At 45.1% G+C, this 21,537-nt stretch overlaps 1 protein-coding gene across 3 annotated transcripts in view; it reads left to right on the forward strand.

Moving 5' to 3' along the window:
- Positions 1-21,230, forward strand: part of FGF12 (fibroblast growth factor 12) — a 236,415-nt gene extending 215,185 nt beyond the window's left edge. For all 3 annotated transcript variants that reach the window (XM_052804083.1, XM_052804084.1, XM_052804082.1), the window contains 2 exons: positions 11,729-11,927; positions 20,504-21,230. In XM_052804083.1, the coding sequence (XP_052660043.1) occupies positions 11,729-11,927; positions 20,504-20,622 (318 nt within the window). In that variant the 3' untranslated portion in view covers positions 20,623-21,230. The remainder of the gene's footprint in view (positions 1-11,728; positions 11,928-20,503) is intronic.
- The last annotated feature ends 307 nt before the right edge of the window (positions 21,231-21,537 follow it).

Consider the following 21,537-nt stretch of genomic DNA (forward strand, 5'->3'; position numbering starts at 1 on the left):
GGTTAACAACTGACCTGTTTTTGTTATTATTGCTAATGTAGCTGTTTCTCTTTGTGGATGTTGGTGATAAGTGCTTTTTGGAAGGCTTCTTGTTCCTATATCCAGTGTGGCTGTGAGGCATTTCAGATCATAAAGGAACAATCTGAAGTGCAAACTCCGCACGGCAGGAGAAGAGGACCTTGTGTACAGCCACCACCCAGGTTACAGCATGCTGCTCACATCCCTGTTTTCCAGTATGTGTTTAAATCAGAGTGCACACAGGGCCCTCGGCTCCTTTTAAGGATCCCCAATGTGCAGTAGGTTGCTGACATTTCACAGCCATCACATGCCTACTTTATTATACCCCATTGCAGTAAGCCAACTATCCCAGCCATCTCTGGGATTAATGTTTTAGTTCAGACCAGGACTGCATGCACTTCTGGAGCAATCCCTCCAGTCACCCTCACATACAGCTCTTCAGTTTGCACCACAGAGTGGTCTTAGGCTGTGCAAACTAGATTCCTTTTGGATGAAGCTAAACTGAAGGTTGCCTTCTGGAAGTGCCCCTAAAGTGCCAGACATTCAGACCATGGGACCAGGTGGCAGTTAGACCAGACTGAACCCATCCTGAAACGTGTACAGTGCGAGTGTCCGGCCCTTGCCACCAACAGTTTCACTCTATGCATTTGGTCCTGCATTGTAGACCCAGACTCTGTAAAACAAAATCAAGTATCTACAGATATGATTGTAAACCCCGGATCTCACTGAGACAGCATGCTGCAATAAGTAGCTACAAATAGGAAATCACAATTTTTAACTCTGGATTGCTTTGTTGATGTATTTTGGGTCATATAATTTAAAGACCGTTGCACAGTCTTCTGTATACTAGTAACACAATAAAATGGTCTCCTGCTTTACTGTGCATTGTGCCAAATAGAGTTAGTGTATTATATTACTCTCTCTAGAGTGACTATATTATCTTAGATTGGAAGTTGCAGTCATTAGTTGGCTTCTGAACAAGATCAGATGCCAAAGCTAATCTGAGTTCTCTAGCAAAGTGTGCAACAGAGTGAAAAATTTCACTATAGCCACTACTGCAAAATCCCTGATGATATACTTCCATCTGTCTGATTCCCGGGAAGCAAAGCGTCAGCTACGATGGGTCACTTGGCTGCATACACTGGAACAGTCAGATCTAAGCTGTGGCATAGTTCGGGTCCATTCGAAATGTTTGCGCATTGTCCACGGGTTATTTCACATCAAAAGGAAACTAACAGAAAAAGAACAAGTCAGGTTGTCAGCATATACATATCGTGGAAATCCATTCAAGGTATAAATAAGCCCAGTCCTGCCTGTGAAGTTGTTTTGGGCTGTGAGATTTGTCAGGTGTTTCAGGCTATGCAGAGACACTGTGGTCAATATGTGGATGGGAATTCTATCACAGCAGAGCTGGCTGGTTTTCTGAATTCCCAGAAAATAAATGAACAAAGGGCTGTCTGCACTTCATGCCAAACACTTTCTTTCTCCTCTCTTTCTTTCCCGAAAATGTTCTGAGGACCTGAAGGCTCATTCATTCCTCAGGCTGAATATCCCTCTATTGTATACAACCAAAGACAGGCTCTTCATAAACAATGAGCAATTTGAAGAATATTAGATGGGACGCTAGCCCAAAGTGTCTGGCTCAAGGACACGGAGCCTGGAGGAGTCGGGACCAGCAGAGGAGCCTGCTCTCAGGAATTAACATCCAATGCCTCAGTTATATGACAGGTGTTCACCAACAAACTCTCTCCACTGGCATTAAATGATGCTCAGGACCAACAGCTCTTCAACTGCTCTTCACAGTCTTCCTTTATAGTTGGTACCCACCTTCACTGGTGGTTGGGATGATGAGCAGAGGGGTTTGAAGTGTTGGGCATGTGGTTTGCTTGGCTTCAGTAAAGCAGCCCCCAGCAGAGATGGGGCAGACACCTCAGGATCACCCTGGCAGGTTTTAAGGAAGCACCATTGACCTTTTTGCTGGCTTTGTCAGCAGTAATGTTGCTGGGACCCAGGCTTTGAGGCACAGATCCTGGTGGGTTCCCTTTGGCTCTCCCAGTGGGCAGCAGAGCTGGCCTCCACCCAAGAATATGCCATGAACCTTTTCTTTTCTCTGTGTAGGCGCCACAGCAGCTGGTACAAGGAGGAGGGAAAAGCCACATAAATTGTCACACTTCATAACATTTCGCCTTGGTTGTAAGATCCAACACCAGCTCATCCCAGCCTCAGTTGATGCTTGAGACCACAGGGCTTGCCGTTAATTGGCCAGTTGTAGCCAACCTGTCAGTAAGCTGTCAAAATATTAATAATCTAGCACCACTCATTTTCAGGATGAAAGTTTTAGCAGCAAAGAAATTGAATTTCCAGCCCTGGTCATGACAGTTCTGAAATTGGTTTAGTGCAGGAGAGATCTTCCAGCATTAGGAAAGATAGGGAGAGTGTCGGAGATGGTGTGTTTCCACCGAGTCTCGTGGTTTGAATTTAAGAGTCAAAGCAAAGAGGCTATCTCAGTACATCAGCAGCTTATGGTTGTAATAGGCCTGGTGAGCTCCTTGGCAAGTCCTCTTATCTTCTGCCCACGTGACGTGTTACTTCAAAAAATGAACGACACAGAAAATTGGGCTAAGGCCATTTTCTTTCTTCAGACCCGCTCTCTGTGCAGGGCTGTACCGTCGGGTAAGAACAAGCACAGTTTTGTCTGTGTGCTAAAACACCGTCCACCAGAGACTCTGCCTTACAAGGACTGGGACTCACTTGCAGTCCCCTTCTCCCTGACATTGTTATAACTGCATTATTTCATTTATGTCAGAAAGAGAGGGTGTTTGCCTAAGAAACTGAACTGGAACCCGGGGGAAATAACTTTCTCTGCTAGCTCTGACACCTCTTGTTTTACAGAACGCCCAGCAAGCTGGTTGGTCTTTCAGTGTGCAGGATCTCAGCACAGAAATGTAGAAAATAAGAGGTCTTCCTTGTACTTCTGTCATGGTGAGGGCATTTTTATTAAATGCCCAAAGCATTCGCACTCTGGTTTGAGCTTTTGAGGATAATTTTAATGTAAATAATAGCATGATAAATCTAATCTTGACTGCTAATTTTCCACTAAGAGGTTTCTTTTGGTTATCAGAAGAAAATAGTGTCACGTTTATAAATGCGTAATCATTATTTTAGTTTATACATTGTTGTTATTATCAACCATAATAAAAATAGCAGTATCACAAAAGTAAACAAAGGCCACAAATCAGTTTATTTTGCCCTGTGCTCAGGCTCAAATTGATGCCAAAAAACTCTCTCTGGCTCCATAGAGAGATCACAGGTTCAAAGCATCCCATCTGGCTGTGTTTCTAGGGTTCTTACATTATTATTTTTCTTCATAGTTATTTCAAGCTTTAGCAGATGAGGCAGTACGATGCTAATTTAGGAAATCTGTTTTTCTTATATGCAACTAACATATCTTCATCTTGTCCCATCTCGTCTCATGATCATTATCTCTGAATGCAAAGATGTATTTCTGGATACTGTTTTGGAGTAAGCAGAGTTGATAACATTGTTACCAATTTCAGACACTTTGTCAGAAAAAACAGAATGTAGAGAAGACAATGGATGAGTTGGGATTCCCAGGTTAGAAATTATCCTGGGGTTTCGCCAGATCCCCAGGCTGGCAGGAATGCAATACCAGAGACAATGCTGTCAGAAACCCCCCCTTCGTAGGAAGCAGTTGCTTTCCTAGAAGAGTGATGCTGAACTGGATGGGCCAAGTGCCATGTGAATGAGGTACGCTGCTGTCACTACTCCAGTTCATAATAGCTCCAAATTTTAAAAGGCTTTAAAATTCCAGCATGAAATAAGATGCAAAATTAAAAAACAAATCAATCCATTAAGATGCAAATATACCCTATATTTTAAAAAGAAGGGATGAAAATTTATTCCATCCAATCACAAATTTGAATTTGGGGTCCATCATTAAGAAAAAGTGAAGCAAAGGACAAAATAAGTCACTTGCTCTGTGTGCCCCATCAGTGAGTTGCTTGATGTGCAGGCTTTCCCAGATAACACTGTACACAGAGCTGTGCAGTCACTGGTACCCAAATCTTACTCCCGGAGCCTGTTCTCTCACCCAGCCTACCCAGGCTCTCCAGGGAGGTGTGGAAGTGAGCAGCCTGGCTTGAAGAGCTGTCCCAAGTTATGTTCTTGTCAGCACTCATTAAGTTGAAAGCTGTGTTGCTATCAGGATTACCTGAGCAGCTCACCAAAGGCCAGTGCAGTGAATTTGGGCATTTTTATCTTTATGAAGTACTTGGTAAAAATGTGCCTGCATGGTGGACAGGCCAAGAGCTGAAAGCAGGACACCACAATACTGAGGTATGGTGGGATGGACAAGTCTGAATTTGGATCCCAAAACTCATTAGGTTCATCTGCTTTGTAGCCAAATGTGAGACTGTAGCTTGTGCGGATCTATACGGGCTTGTTTTGATCTAGGTAACCAGTTGGCCAGGGCAGAATGGAGCTCAGCGTGTCTTGCAGAACCTGCTACGGGTTTTGGTCAATACTCTGCTGTGTCCCCGGGTAGCTGTCATTGCTGCTGCAGGGTTACCTTGGGCATGTCCACGCTGCAATCACACCTTTGTCTCCAGCATTCACAAACTTCCTCTGCGGTGATAGTGGATAATTTAATCAGTCCTTGAACACGAAAAGGTGCTTTAGGACAGCTTGTGTCCACATATGAAGATCTGCAGCTTAATTACAGAGGCTTATCCAGCACTTGATTTTTTTGCCTGTTTAGGAATATTAGGTCAGCTCACAAGACTTAGCAGACCTGCACTCCACCTCATGCTAGGGTGTTTTAAAGTGAAGCCAACTGAACAAGCATGTATCTTGAGCACAGAGAGCTTCCACAAAAGTGAGGACAGATAGCCCTCTAGTTATATTTTTCAGAGGCAGTAAGTTACGTTGCTTGCTAATGCTGCTTCTCAGCTCCCAGAGCTGGGGACCAGACCTGCATGGATGGTAATTTCTTTGAAAATGTGCTCCCTCCAGCCCACAGATGGTCCAGGCGGAGTCAGAATACTTGCAGATACCATATTGTCTCATCAAGTGAATCTCTGCTTTGCAGCAGGGCTGTACACTCCCATGTAGCAGCTTGTTATTTTAAAACGTAGCTACTCTCTCCTACTTCTAAAAGGCCACCGAGAAGACTTGTCACCAATCTCTTATGGAGCTAGAAGGGGGAGGAAAAGTGGAGTGTGAACAGTAGAATATCACCTGCCATCTGGACAAAGATGTGATGAGATGTAAAGTTTGGATGCACATTTGAGGTTCTTGATCACATGCCAAGAGAGAGCTCAGCTATAATTATTTTAAAGCATTTCCAGCCAGATGCAACCCTAGGTCGTGGAAGAAGCTACACTGAGGCAGCAGGACACTGAACATCGTCAGGCTGTATGCAAGGCAGCATTGCCTGTGGGAGCGCTGCTGTGGTCTGCATAGGGCTTATCCTGTGAACAGGACCTACATGGTTAAAGACCTGTCCTAGGAATAAAAGTATGCTAGGATCAAGTGCTATGGTATGAGGTTTGTGGTCACGAATTCTCAGATGCTCAAAGACATGTTTAGTCTCTGAACTTTCACAGGTTAAATGAGAGCAGGGCATTTGCATTTCATCTGGGAGCCCAAATGTCTTCGAGAATCCAGTGTCTTTGTTTATCCACACAGGTCTACGCACATTGATACCAGTGCTGAACTTCTTGGTGCTGTTGGCATCAGAGGGGAGTTCATTAAACCCTGCTCCGGCTGAAGGCGGGATGGAATGTAGAATGGGCTTTACTGGGTAAAGAGCACCATAAAGCAGATGCTCTTCTGCAGTGCCATCCTTTCCCCTGTGATGCAGCAGCACTTACACAGACATAGTGAACACGATCCAGTTGTTCCATGGTCTGTCTCTGCAACCACAATGAAATGCCACTGCTGATAGCTGTGTTGATATTTATGATTCCTACTTAATATGTTTTAAATGACTTGATGAGCTCTAAGTGTTAACGCTAACATTGGTAAGTATCCTGAGCCAGATTCTCTGAGAGGGAAGCCTTGCCATGCCATAGACTTTGGTGCAGTTTAGTGCTTTTATCCCATCTGAAGATCTGGCTCAGTAATTGTGCAGAACATAAAAGAGAAACCCGTAAGTGCTGTAAACAAAGGAAAACTGTTACTCTGGGAGTGTGTTAGTTAGATATTTCAACACTCATAATTAACATCCCTTTCCTAAACTGTGGCACAAACTACTTGTAGAATGGGCTTTTTCTTTTATTGCTGCTAGTTTCAGTGACTAAATTTATTAAGTCATTAGGTTTGCGTGTGGATGTGTATATTTGCTGTTCTCCTTTGGGCTATAATAAAAGGAGATCTTGAGAGAAAAAAAAAAAGAGAGATCTTTATTTATCTGGCAATTTTGAGGATGTTTGTAGGGAAATGGCAAGCAATACAAACAAGTGGCCCAGTCTGGGGGGATGCTGAGTGAGCAGCTGGGTTTGAATACAACAGCTAGTGACAATCTTCTGCTGGCTTCCTGGCTGTCCCTGAGCATTGCACATGGAAACCTGTCACTATTTCTGCCATGTTCTGGGGACATCAGGGGCTTCTGTGCCAGTCAGAGCTTGGACTAAACAAACAAGGGAGCAAATTGCTCACTTTCGTGATCAGAACCCAGGAGCACCATGCTGTTTCTTATGGGGGACCCTTTCTTTGCACCTCCCGGCTGAGGATGCTTAGGGTGCCAGTGTCAGTGATGCTTCCAGCCTGATACGGGCAGGGGCTGGCACTGCTCTCTCTTGCTCAGAGCAGAATCAGGGCTGTCCACTGCCCTGGCAGCACTATGACTGTCCCGGGGCTGTGACACCATTGGATCGGCATTTTTTGAAGGAGCTGAGACGTCCAAGGGTGGCAGTGCATTCCCTGAATACCCTGCAGCCTCACATCCGCAGGTTTGACAGCCGTGCTGCTCCACCGACGTCTGTGCAGCTTCTCCAGCTTTACAGAAGTGCAAAGGAGAGTCCAGTCAAACTTAGTATGTTCAAGGCCAAGAGGCTGGCTTAGGTTTACCTGACCAAGGCAGGTGAAAGCTGAGGTAGATTGGAAAAAAAAATCTGTCCTCTCACAAATCACCCCCAGCTTGTGCTGGGGTGGGGCAGGTGGGGCCAGACATTGCCAACACCTCTCTGAAGGATCAGACTGGCCCAAGTGGTACAGAGATTGGCTTGTGCCTGGAAGTCCCATCCACATTTCCATCTACAGATGGCAGGAGACGCTACTAGGATCAAGGATAAATGAAACATCTTGTTTTCCTAAACCAGAAATAGCTTTTGGGGCAATCCGTGGTACCTTATATACCTCTCTGAGCAGGTCTGACACACTGAATCCCCCCAAATGGCAGTTGCATCCATTTAGCTCCCTTTGATTCCAAGTGTCACTGAACGCGGTCTTCCTAATTTTCTGTGTGATAGCTACCATTTTATTTTTTTCTAGACTGTGCAATTTCCAATAAAACTAGAGTTAGCACAAACCAGACCTATGTTTGTTTTTCAAAGCAAATCTAATTACTCTTCTTACTGGAATTGCCTTTTGTTCAAAGGATTGGATTGAGAAGCAGAAAACAAGTTGCAGGCAGATGCTAATCATTTTGCATGCAAATTACTAACATTTCTTTTGCAAATATTTCATGCAGGTTTTTAGTTCAACAATTTAAAAAAGATCTGTTTTTTCAAACTGCTTTCAGTAATATCTATAGACATTTAACAAAATACCGCAGGCTCTAAATCTCCAAATAGTAAACAAATAAATGTATTTATTTACTTTGTATGCAAAAGTAATTTAGTCAAAGACACATATTTCACATGAAGATAAAACCAGTCAAATTTCCTTTTTTTTTCTCCAAATCACAAGCATACTCTTTAATGAGGAGAACTGAGTGGGTTTTCTGAGTGAGCTGAGTTCATGACAGCACTGACAGGGGACCAAGAGCTCTATGGAGTTTGTGCAGAAAACAGACTCATGATTTATTTCTTTGTTTAAAGACTGAAAAAAGTCTGGTGATTAAAAGATGAAGCCATCTGTCCTCTCACTGTCTTGTACCTGGTCATGTTATTTCTGTCAAGGAGAGAGTTGGGAAAATAATTGAGTGGGGTTCATTATAAGCCTGTTTCAAAAGGTCCCTGCACCAAGTGAGAGTGTGAAGTGGTGCTCCTGACCCCAGGGCTTACCATACCATTACCTCTGGAGGAGGATGTCCTTATGTCCTGTCAGAAGCATGTGGGGGGGACAGCCTGAGGATCCCTTCACTGGTTTTACCCATTTTGTATCTGTGGGATGAAGAGAAAGTATTGGACTCCAGGTCTGCCCATCTAGCACATTTCATCAACACCGAATTCATCTTTAAAAAACAAAACAAACAAACAAACCAAAAAAGCTTGCATGTCCCAGAAGACTGGCCAATAGATCAGTGATTTTCCAAAAATACCTTCAGTTATCTCAGTCTGCAGCAGTGGCTGCTACAAACTGCTTTATTAATGTGAAGCCTGTTATGCTCACCTGCACTTTCCTCTTTCTTCCCAGCTCTTCTCAGCCCAAGACAACTGAAACAGCAGTTCCCACCTGATTCAACATAATTGCCACAATTAATTTTGACAGTAAAGCTTGTAGAGAGGTTCTGCCATTAATATCCCAATAGCCTTTTGTTATTGGTATCCCCAAAGCCATCAGCAAAAGGCACGTGCAGAAACTAAGTGACACAACATAGCTGAAGGCTTGATGTTGGCCACTAATAAGATATCAGTGAAGAAAACCTAAGGGTTTGCATGTTAAATAGCTTTAGAGGACACTCCAAATATCCCCAGGTGGTGCTTGGGAGAGAGGCCTGTGTCCTGCTCGTCTGCCCCATCTCCTTTCTGGTCAACTGGTTTTTCCTTCTCCATCCTCTTGCTCATTGTGTCACATCTGCATGTGGTAGTGCCCGCACCAAAGATTTCTGGTGCTCAGACCTGCGAAGACCCTGTGGCTTGTCAGTTTGGTGGTGGGATGAATTGTGTCCCAGTCTGTTTGTCCCTACATGGCACAGTGCAACACTAGCTGTTGCTGATGAGGTGATATGCATAAGAAGGATGATAATAATGAATAAAAATGGCATTATTTAACTAGAACTTAACTGTCAAATCTGTGGGTTTTCTAAACCGCCGAATGGACAGAGCTGGGATGTTTCTTCGTGGTGTTGCCATGGTTAGTGTCCTGAAGTGCTATTTCAACTGAATTGTGGGGGATGAGGAATCAACCAGCCAACTCACAAAAACAATGGGACAGTTTTGTTTGCTTATGAGGGAGCTTAAACATTTAAAGGACATCACTATTTTTTCTTTATTTTCATTAGGTTGATGTCTTTAAATACATTTGCTTTAAAAGAATATAATAATTTTGCTACTTTATTGGTACAAGTGGATATACAATACGGCATCTGTTTTTATGAACTACTGCTGCATGTTGTAAAATACTATACTGCGTTAATTTTAAAATAGATATTTATCTGAAAACTTTATTTTCAATAACTTTTAAATAAAATCTAGATTTTTTTTTCTGAAACAACATTTTCAAAATGCGTTAGCTTTTGTATTTCTTCTTCACTAAAAATAAAAAATACTCTTTGTTCCACGCTGATATTAAAACATGCATTGAATATCCAGGTATCTCATACACAGTAAACTCCAGGTTTTGGTCAAGATGGTAGCTATCCTTCACAGCCTATCAACTTTTCAGTCCCCCTAAAGGGAATTTTCTTGATAAGTTTTTACTGGGGTAACGAAGGCATAGGAAAGCAGATTGAGCTGTCCAGTTTGGTTTTAGAGATGCCCTCCATTGCGGGGCTTGCTGCCTGGCTGGGGCTGATGCCAGGGAAAGCCCCCAAGCCAGCTGATTGCAGGCAGCCGCTGCAAACTGCCCAGCTCCCGGGTGAGCTGTGTCTTCCAAGGCAAGACAAAGCCTGGAGATAAAGAGCAGATTTAAGGAGCCCTTAAACACTGATCTTTTGGGAAGCTACTTCAAACACTGTTTTATAGTGCTCTAAGTCATCTAGATCTCTCTTAACTTGTTCCACTCTCTTCTTAAAATATTTATTTCTCCAGCAAGGAAGACTCCCTCAGATAGGGCAAAATGACCTGTTGGGCTGACGGTGGTTTTATCTGTGTGGTGCTATTGATTGATGCAAAATTCACGTGTGCAGCACAGCTCCATGCTTTCTGCTGTGCTTTATCTTCTGCGGCTTCAAGCCTGCCTGGCTCCGTAGGTCTGTTGCACGCTGGATTTATTGTCAGACCAGCAACGCTTTATATAATCCCCAAAGCGCTTGGGAACGTATACCTGAGTGTTGCTGAATGTTCAAAATGTTCACTCTTAAATGAGGTCTGCAGCAAATATGTGGCATTGCTCCAGATGCTTTGCTCAGATGTTGGTCATGCGTTTTCCATTAGCAAGGTTGAAGAAGCTCCTAAAGACTTCTGAGTGGCGAGGGCTTGGGCGAGAGCATTGCTTGCCTGTAGCAGCACCTGCCTTCACTCACGGGGCTCTGAGATACTTTGCCTGGGTGCTACAAGAAGGGATTTTGTTAAAACAGTTCTTCAGAAAATGCATATTCATTGTGGCTTGAGCTTTTTTAGCAAGAATGTCATCGTTTTAAGGAACCCAGTGGGAGAATTTGTTTGGCCAGGATGAATTTTCTGCTCAAAACCAAAGTCTGGGAAGAAAAATAACCCATCAACAGCCACATCTGACTCAGGGTTTGGGAGCCCACTGCCACAGAGTCCCCTGGCTAGCCAGCTCTTTTAAAAGAGGTTTAATATTTCCCTGTTGTTAAAATCTTGAAAAGTTACTGAGACATGACAAGTTTTGGTCCATAGCTGAGTGTAGTTTCTTCTTTGAGACTTGATGCAAAGCCAGCACAAGCAGCAAAGGCACAGCCACCCCCACAGCCGGCACAGGCTCAGGGGATGTCTTGGACAGACCCATGTGTCCTCTGTTCCTGGGTAGGTGTGGGACCAGTTCTCAGTATCTGAAGAAATACTTGTATCAGAAATACTTAAAATTCTTTCTCTTTATTGAAAGATTTCCAGGCTTTGTGCCAGCATTTCCTCCCATCGCTTTTGAAAACAAACAAATTGTTTGCTTGCTTTTGTACTCCCATTTCTCTGAATCTACTTAAATGCCCCTGATAAACTGCCTTTTGCCCATAAGAATTTGAAGAAGCCTCAATATTTTAGACAACAACCATTGCACATTTCTTGCCCATCACAGGGAAGGTAAGAGCAAAGCTGGGGAAGGCATTGGGAGCAGCAGATGAGCAGCAAGGCTGTCTTTGCTTCTCAGCTCTCTTTTTTTGTTTTGCTTCGTATTTCACTCTAAATCCTGGCAAATTCCTGACTTTTCCTGCACATTTTCTATGTCTGTTCACTGTAGGCTGTTTTGCAAACCACAGCTCTGCCGGGGAAGGAAAGCCTTCCCTTTCAGTGGGGAGTTTTCTAGATGCGTGTTATTGCTGGGAGCTGGTATTGCTGAAGCCTGTTGTTTTCTATTGTTAAACTAACTGCAATGCGTGACCATCGTGTATCACTCAGTGATGCTTAATTTAGGAGATCAGTGATTAATTCCTTCCATTGCTTTTTCTTCTCTCTCTCTCTCACTGCAGGATGTTTTCACACCAGAGTGCAAATTTAAGGAATCCGTCTTTGAAAACTACTACGTTATTTATTCTTCCACGCTGTATCGGCAGCAAGAATCCGGACGAGCGTGGTTCCTGGGACTCAATAAAGAAGGTCAAATTATGAAGGGAAACCGAGTGAAAAAAACCAAACCTTCATCACATTTTGTACCCAAACCCATTGAAGGTATGGAATCTGCCCACTCCCTCCATCGGCGGGGTATGGGGAGGGGGAGTTTGCAACTTCAGATCTGGGGCTTCCCGGATGGGGGTGTTGGGCTGCAAGACCAGAAAGCAAGGACAATATTTGTGGCATTTCAGAAAGGTGCTGGGCTGCACTGTTAGCATTTCATCTGCTTTCCTTCCCATATAATAAACTTTGCACATCGTCCCAAAGGGGTTTCTCAGCTTTGGGGTGCTAAAGGATGAATTTAAAAGCCCAGCAACATGAGAAGTTACTGGGAAAGGAAAGCAGCCCTTGAGCAGCCAGCAGTTCAAAAGGAATCTGATCCAGCAGTGACCGTAACATTGGGTTCTCTGTGAGAATTTTCCCAACATCATTCAGTGGGTTTCCAGTCCCATGTCGAGTCAGTAGAGATAGGATTTATCTCACCTGAATTTAGACTTTGACACTCTGTTTATAGTAACAGAAGATAAATGGGTCCTACCAGCACAGCTGTGGATGTACTTCATATGTCTACCCTAAGATGACTTAAATCTGTTTTTTCTCATATGTAAAGACATCTTAGTTAGTCACTGGGGGGTAGAGAAACCTTATCATAGATGTCCAAAGTTAGATGAGATGCTGTCACGCCGTATGTTTTCATCACAGCATGAAGCTTCAGTGAAAGTCATGGAATTGAAGTTTTGCCCTTCTGCTGCTGACTGTACACTACTGAAGTGTGCCACAGGCTCGTGCCAGGGCATTTTGCTTTTTGTGGGCTGGCCTCTGATAAATGGAGAGATGTAGTGTGATGAGCAGTACTTAACAGGTACTAACTTGATTCTGGAAACAAGGAGACCTCTTTTTTTCTGTTGCTTGGAAAAAGCACTACTATTTGATCCTCAAACTAGGTATGCCTTTCTGACCAATCTCAGACCTGCCAGTGGCCACCTCAGGGACACAGCAGCCTGGGACTGGCCTTGGCTGCCTGGCTCCGTGCCCCCTCTCTACCCCCATGTTGGCTGTGGGGTCAGGGCTGGACACGTGGAGAGAAGGAATGAACTGATGCTTACCTGACAGGTACCACTCACAGGTGGTGGAGGACGCAGCTAAATCCATGCACTAGTAGCTGTTTTAACAGCTTCCCAGCTAAGGCACAGAGGCAGACGAGCATGCGTGTGTGAGGGAAAGGCCAGTTCAGGAAGGCAGGCTGAAATCGTCTGTTGAACCACTGAAGCAAAGGACGAGGAGAGAAATTCAACTCGGCCTTCCCAGAGTATCTGTGGCCTTTGCACAGGAGATGGAGGTGTTGGAAGAGCAGAGAACAGCCTGAAGCCTCTTCTCCTGTGCTTGTTTTCAACAGCTTTTCTGCAGTTGGGAGCCTTTTCTTGTTTATCTGAGGCAGTAGTGGGATTGGTGCCCTACACCCTCATTGAGTTTTGCTAAGGAACAGGGCCTGCCTCAGGCATGGGGTCTGTCACCAGCTTCTCTGCCTTGGCAGGGAGGAGAATCTTTTGCAAGTGCTAGCTTTCACAGCTGGGTTTCCAGCTCCTTCTGGTATTTCTTTGCTGCCTGGCTGGGTGTTGGCACTGATCAGTGCGTTGCTTTGAATCCAGGCTTCTTTTTTGATGTACCGTGCGTGGTGTCAGCTGAATGGCTCAATAGTTGTCTTCTGCATACATTAAACTAGACCATTCCTGTGGCTCTCCTCGTGGAAAGCCTTGCCTTAATAGAGGTGCCTGACCCACAGCAGAGTTCTCAGTGCAGCAAATGCAGCTCTGGCTTTCATTTTGAAAAACCCAGCCCAGCCCGAGAGCTTCCCTTTCCTGCAGTTGCATCCTCCCACGCTTGCTTCAATCACAGCTGTCACATAACCTCCCGAGCGAGTGAGCGCTTTGGAAGCTGGCAGCCAAATTAAGGGCTCCTCCACCCCTTCCCTCCTCCACATGCTTTGCAGTCAGCCTCTGTGAGCGCTGCTGCATCAAAGAGCTGGCAGTCTCCCAAGCTGAGGCACGTGTCAGCTTCCCAAAGCATTCAGCTGTCTGGGACTGTGACTCCAGACGGAGGACTCTGTTCCCAAGCCTAAGATTCATTGTAGGTAGCAGAGGCTTGTGGGGAGGGCTGGAGTAAAACACGCTCAGCTCCACGTGACTTCTCTGTGCTGCATCCGTCCAAGTCTCTGCGAGCAGAGCTTGCAAGCAGAGATGTTTCAGAAAAGGGGCAATTCCTACCCTGTTTTAACAGCTTCTTTCTCTTTGTCATCACTCTAAGGAAGTAGTCAAAGCACTCCCCTGCTATATTTGCATGTCCCTTCTGCTAAATGCTGTGGCACACCCCAGCGTGTGGGCTTTGCCGCTTATTCAGGCCAGTTCTTTGCAGCTTCTGTCTGCAGTAATGCACCCAGGTTTCCTTTTGCTCCGGTACCACCACCAGCATTAGCCCTGCCACATGATGGCTGACACAGTAATGTATGCAAGGAGAACTCTGGTCCCTTGGGAAGCAGAGGTGTTGCATACATTGCTAGGAATCACTTCACCCACCACTTCAATGGCAATTACTTCTGAGATGAAACTTCCCAGTTGTTTGCCATGTGCAGAAAAATTATGCAGCAGCTTAGTGAAGAGCGGTCACGGGGAAAGGAAACAGGAAAAGGCTCAGATTGTTCACGGAGCTCATTTAACTCTCGTTGCTTCATACTGCTTTCTGAATTCAGAAGTCCTCAAAGTTGCAAATGGGCAATAAACTAATAAATAAATATTAAACATCCTCCCAGATAATTTCTAAGGACTACATATGTGTACATGTGCATATATATACAGTGGTATCTGTGTATGTACGTAGGTGTGTTACCTATGGCTTTTAGCAGCTACAGCTTTATGCTGTGCTAATCCCACAGAGTGTTTTGATTCCTGTAGATTGTCAGGATGCTGGAGGTGTTCTGTGCGAAAATCACTAGATACCAACTGGAAAAGTTTTGGGTTTTGGTTGGTAGGAGGGGTTTTTGGTTTAGTGTAGGTAGGATTTGTTTGGTTTTGGAAATAGCATTAAGGTTGATCAATATGAAAGCACAAAAAACTTACTAAGTAATAACAGGGGAAACATTAAGTTTCTCTCCCATCTGTGCACAGGCAAAGCCAAGGCAAACAGCCTGGCAGGCAGCCGTTAATGTACTGTGTGGTGCCAGTTTTGGTTAAAAACACACATACGCAACACATTTCTTTTGATATTTTTATTTCTGATCTCTGATCATTCGCGCTAAATGAGCCCTTAAAGTGCAGACATATAGATTGAACCGGACTGCACAAGAAATTAGCTTGAGTATAATTGTCACTTAGACACCAAGCAGTCTTTTAAAGCAATTTCAGTCTCTTTAAGTGTCTGTAGTGATTAGTGCTGGACAAACACTGCCGTCCACAGTGCCTGTTGTTCTTTTAAATATCCTGACCCATCTCAAACAATGGGAGACTTTTCCAGTCACTTAAGTGAAAATTTTATCAGATGCTTATTGTGGATGTGCTCTGTTACTTGTATTTCCTTCTCCTTGAAGGCATCATTTCCAGATTGCTCTCCCAAAGAGCTACATTTCATCTCTCACCTGGCCCAGGCCAGAATGCATGTGGGGTGGCAAATCTGGCCACAGAAAGCAGAAGACAACTATCCCTGCATCTGAGTTAGCAGAGGTGCCCCTAACTCCAAACACGTGGTGCCTCAGCCCTCATGATGTGAACACGTCTCAGGTATGAAGGTGACCTGTTAATGACTGGTCTGATCCATTTATTACTGCTGATGAATATCCGTGTGCAAGGAACAGCAGCTAGATCTTTCCCAGTGTATTTTCCCAGGGATGCCACATCCCAGTTTTGTTAAAGCAGAGTCCTCAGATGTTGCAAAGAAGTACAAGACACTGTTGAGTAGGAAGATGTGGTAGGCCTAGTGAAAATGCTTCAAAGGTGTCACCTTAATCCACAAAACATCCTAAAAAGTATTCTTTAAGAAAAGACAACAAAACCCCATACTCTTTATCAGTCTTTATTAAGACAGCTCCTCTTTTGGGTCTGTCTTTCAAGTGGGCAGGCTTTGGTATGTTTTTTATCCCACACTAACTCACTTGTTCATCTATCAAACTCCTAATCATCTTATTAGATGGCAAATGCAACGTATTTTAACCACGCTTTTGCTTGGCTTTTTGTCATCCTATGCTGCGTTTCTTACCTGAACAAATTGTGATTCCATCTGGCAGCATCCTGCACATTTAGCCGCCAGATAGACGGCGAGATCAAATGCCTCTGAAATGCATCAGCTGGGACTGGGTTTAGAACACAGTAATTAGAGGCAGAAAACAAGGGTGCATAATCACTTGCTCCCTCCTGCCCCTAGCTGCTGCTCAGACAATTAATTCTCTCCATCGAAGCATTAGCTAATGCAGCCGCTACTGCAGATACCGACACCCGGAGCTGTGGCATCCGTCAAGGGAAAGAGCCCATCTCCCGGGCTGCCTGCCAGAGGATGTGTGCCCAGCCCTGCCCAGACACCGGTCCAGGCTGCCATGGGGGCACGCGGCGATCCCGCAGGGCTAACGACCTGCCTACCTGCTAAACGGCAACTTGGGAAAAATTGGGTTCCTCCTAACTCGCTAGGGTCTGGGGCAGGGAAAGCCAGGAGTGAAGCTGGGTGGAGGGATATATCTAAGGTCCTTTAATAAGCTTTTCCCCGTATTCTAGAGGAAGGAAATGGAGTTTGTTGCATCCCCTGAAGCTCCTCAACTTGCAGCCACGCCGAGTGAAAAATACTAGGATCAGGTCACAAAATGGTGTGTGTTTCCCAAACTCAGGCGGTCCCTGAGGCCCAGGGAAGCGGCACAGGGTGATTTTGGTTTCACCGTTTGGGTGGTGTGCCAGTGCCACGCCTGGGAAGCAGAAATGAGGCTGGGATCCTGTGCCAGCACATAGGCGAGAGATTGAGCTGTTCCTAGGTGACAGGCAGCCCCCTCCGTGCCTTCGCCTTCAGGAAGGATGCTCCCCGCCCCCCCTTCCCCCTTGCTTGTACCCCCGGTCTCTTTGCGAGTTGTTTCTTTGTGCAGAATTGTTTCCTTGTGCGTGGGAATGGCAGGCACTGCTGCTTAGCTGGGAAGCAGGGAATCGAAAGCCACAAGAACCAGACATGGGCACAGCTCCACTGCCTCTCACCCCCTTCTATTTACGCCTGTGGCTCTTCAGCAGATCAAGCTAACGGCACTTTCCAATTAAAGCATGAATATGGATGTGTTGATTAGAATCTGGGACATAGGAGCTGATTATCTGATTGAAGCTCCAAAGCATTAGCTTGGTTTCCAGACATTAAGGGCTGTATTTGGCTTGGTGTGTGGGTGTGGGTGGGTGGGAGAAGCAAGGCAAAGCAGGGAGGGGACTCTTGTTCTAGCCAAGTTGCTCATCCTTCCAAAGCTGCCTTGTGCTGCGTGCACCAGCAGATCTCCCAAGCGTCTGGGCGTGCCGACTGTCACACTGCTGCTAGTTTACCTTGATGCAGGTGACAGGGGCGGTGTGTTTTCACACACACACAGACCCCAAACAGACCTGTCAGTGAGTGCTGCTAGTCCTGAACCACAAAGATGTACTTTAAAGCTGGGAAGATCTGGGAACTCACGACCGTCCATTTGCAAACATCCCCCCCTCCCCGGTCCATGACTAACATCTCCGCGTGTGAGTCACACTCAAGCTTCCTCAGTACAAGGAGTAACAAACTGCAGTCCAAGAGCCTGTGTTGCACAACACGTCACACTGTCCTGAAAAGCCCGCGCGTGTGCGGCTGTGTGCATACCTGTGTGTCGCAGTGCACACGGGTTTGCAGCTGCCGCTGAGCGATGGCCATAGCTTAGCACACGTGCGCAAGCCTCTTGTGTAGAAGAATACCCAGGCACTATCTTGTGCCTGATGCCATATAAATACTGCATACACTGATACTGTAGGTGTATCTAAATACTGAAAATACACTTGTCCTATGCTGCTGCAGATTTTCTGGCATGGTCTGTTGGCACAGCCCGTCTGGTACAGAGGCTTTGACAGCTCTGTCTGAAAAGCACAATGTGAGCAGACTCCAGCCATGCCCCATGTCAGTACTTGTATCATGCACTAGACTGGAAGATAAACTTATAATTCCTGCCCTGTTCGCTAGCTAGGTACAGGGTTTCCTTAATTTTTAGCTGCAAATGTTGTTTACTTCTGTAGCCTAATTTATATTCATTACTCTGTGGGCCTTCTTAGCAGCTCAGTGGTTTTGCCCAAAGGCCAAGGTGAGAGGCAGGGAGCTGAGGAAAGGCAACGTGCCATGGTGCCGCTGCTGCGGGCTTTGCTCAGGCTCAGCCCTTGTGGTTAAGCATCTGGCCCAGCCTGAAGGGGTGTTGGGGATGGATGTGAGTGAGATGAGCTTAGTACATGCAGCTGCCTGCGGGAAGAGCTCATGGAGGTCCTGCCAGCTTGGGAACCAGAGAGGTCAGGGTGAAGACAACACTGCACTTGAGACAGAGCTTTGTATATGGAGTGTCAGGGGCCCTGGGGCAACGCTGGCACAAATACCCAACTCTGCTGGGCAAACATCTCATCAGAGAATAAGGTCGGTCACAGAAGTGATGTGCATCCTCAGTGTCATCAAAAGGCTCTGCAACTCAGGCTAACAAATCACAAGGGTACAGGTTTTCCTCATTTGTTAACCTTTGCATACTGTTCTTTAAGATTTTATTAGGTGCTTTGCCACAACAGGCAAATTTGCCACCACCAGGTTGTTGAGTGACACTCACCAAGGTATGAGGGGCAGCTCAGCAGCAGAAGGGGGATGCGAGAGCCCTTTTCCTTCTGTTGCCACTGTGGTACACGCTTTGCTTGCAGCATGCAGACAGCATCGGTAGTCTGGGCAGCTGACGGGCAGTCCTGGCGTTGCTCATCCTGGCCCAGACCCATGGGACAAGTCATTCATTTTCTCTTTTTTCTCATTTTCATCAAAACCCAGCTCCAGTAGCCGTAACAGTTTGCAGAGTGGTACCTGCCTTGCAGCCACACTGGGAAGCTGAGCTAGTGTGTGTGTTTAAACTGCTTTGAAAGCCTTGCATGAAAAATGCTCTATGGGAAAAGTAGTATTTTTTCACTGCACATATATTCAATGCAATATCCCTCCTATTAATACACAGTTGACCGCACTTTATCTCTGTCCTGTATTGTTATGCACTGCTATAACTGTTTATCTAGCTAGGAGTAAAATGCAGAGTAATAATGTCATTTGCAGCCTGCCTCTAATTGCCAGGATTTATTTGCAAATAAGGGGAGGTTATAAATATAAGCGCTTACATTGCCTTTTTACACATGGAGTATTTGTCTCACTTCTTCAGATAATTTTTGAAATTTTGTTCTTGTTGATTACCCGGAACCAAAACCTGATGGGCTCTAGCCCCTGTGTTTGAGCTCTGTGCCACTGACAGCTGTACAAAATGAAGCAGTACACAATCATTTTTTTCTGTCCTAATTTTTGCAAAGATCCGGGCATGACATTTGCAGTCTGGACCTACCTCAAGTTCTCAACTCCAAGGTGCCTGCCCTTGAGATGCCTCACTATTTCAATCACATCTACACCCCACCACATTTGCGATGAGCTCATCAGAGATGCTCCCTTTGGTGTGAGACACTGAGCTGCTCAGCCTGTGCCACTGCTCTGGCACACCTCACATGGGACGAGGACAGCCATGAGGACTTAGTCCACATGGTGAGTTGGATAAATGCTTTATGCTGCACAGGACATGGGGATGTGCCATGCCTCGGGCAGACGTTGCCTTCTCAGGCTGTCTAGGCTCCAGCAAGTACATTTTTATAGGACATACATTGCTTAGCCAGGGTCTGGAGAGAAGGTGCTCTCCATCCACCCTGCTCTCAGGTGCTGCCAGGTGATGGCACAGAGCTGGGATGGCTCCTGGCTCGCTGTCACTGAACTCATCCCCATGTGTCTGCTCACGGCCTTGGCCTTGGCTGGCTGTCCTGATTTACAGGGGAAAAAAATAAGAAGTGCTGAGAGCAGACTGCGGCTTTTGGTCGAAGGAGCCAAACGGGCTTGAGTCACCACTTCCAGATCCAGAGTTTAACACCCAGAAGACTTGGATGGCTCAGATGCAAGTGTAGTTTTGATTCAAGACTCTCTAAGGTCTTCTTCTTGGAGGTTAAGGGCTGGGGACCGGGTAATTCTTGGACCTGTTATTAGATGATAATCAGCATCTCGGGACAATACACGGTGCTGTGAACTGGAATGTTTATTTTATATATATGAATATAACATGAAAAAACAGTAAAGCACAGAAAACCTAGAAAGACTTCTCTGTGAGAAATCCCCTGTTTCTATGTGTGCCTTTGGAAGACTCCAGAGACAGTAGCATCTGACTGGCAGCAAGGGCAGGTAACAGATCCTGCCTGGTAACAGGATCTACTGCTGGGTCGCTGAGGTTTCTGTAAGTGTGTGTTTGTATTGGGGCTGGAATTTCAGCCTCATATACAAAGAAAGAATTCATTGTGGTCACTAATGTCTGTGACTTCAGGGTTGTTAATGGGTTTCTTTTCTGTCTGCAGTGTGCATGTACAGAGAGCCATCGCTGCATGAAATTGGAGAAAAACAAGGACGCTCAAGAAAAAGTTCAGGGACACCAACCATGAATGGAGGCAAAGTTGTTAACCAAGACTCGACATAGCTGACAAATACCCTCCCTTCTTCCAACTCCTCCCCTCCCACCCACCTACCCACCCCACCTGGCGAAACCACACTGAGACGACGACAACTGAGCAAGGCAGGACCTACTGGTAGTGGCTAGGAGTCCGAACTCCAGAATCTTTCTTTGTGTAGGACGAGGAAATGGGATCCCAGATCCTGCCTGTTGCAACGTTTTAAAAAACAAAAACAACAAAAAAAGTGAAGAAAAAATGTTTTAAATCAGGACTCCATTAACATTTTCAAAAGCAAACTGTTTGCTCTGTGATCAAAGGGGGAAAAAAAATCTCATCTCTGCATAATAATAATAATAACAACTAATAAATATAATAATAATAATAATAATAAAGATGTTACCTTTAAAAATAAAACAAAGCTTTTGGAAAATTGAACTTAGCATATGATGTGCGAGAAACACGTGGGAAATGCAGCCTGGGACTGTGCTTTCTGTCTTATACTTTCACCTCACGTTCATACCACTGTTTTTTCCATCCCTGCTTCCCTGGGGATGGATGGTATTTTTCACAAAGGAGGAAAGGTAGGGATGGATTATGACTGTGTTTGCTATCAATAAAATATGGCCTGTCCGAATTAGGAGTCTGACAGTTATGGGCAACAAACTAACAACTACTCTGTATTCAGCTTTTTCCATCTACATTCAAACACTGTGTAGTTATTTGTTGCTAGTGTCACTGTGTGAGTATGTTTGACCCAAGTCTGGCATTTTATGCCTTTTTATCATAATTATTTATATTTATGGGCTTGTTTTACTGTATTAGTTGCCAGGGGAATTTTGGAAATGGGTTTTCAGGTCTCGCAGGATGAAATGATCATATTTATTAGGGGAGAGTTAGAAGATAAAGGGAAGGAGGGATGGCTGCTTGCTTTAAGATGTGAA

The sequence above is a fragment of the Harpia harpyja genome, chromosome 12 (assembly GCF_026419915.1).
Source record: "Harpia harpyja isolate bHarHar1 chromosome 12, bHarHar1 primary haplotype, whole genome shotgun sequence".
In the NCBI taxonomy this organism is placed as follows: domain Eukaryota; kingdom Metazoa; phylum Chordata; class Aves; order Accipitriformes; family Accipitridae; genus Harpia; species Harpia harpyja.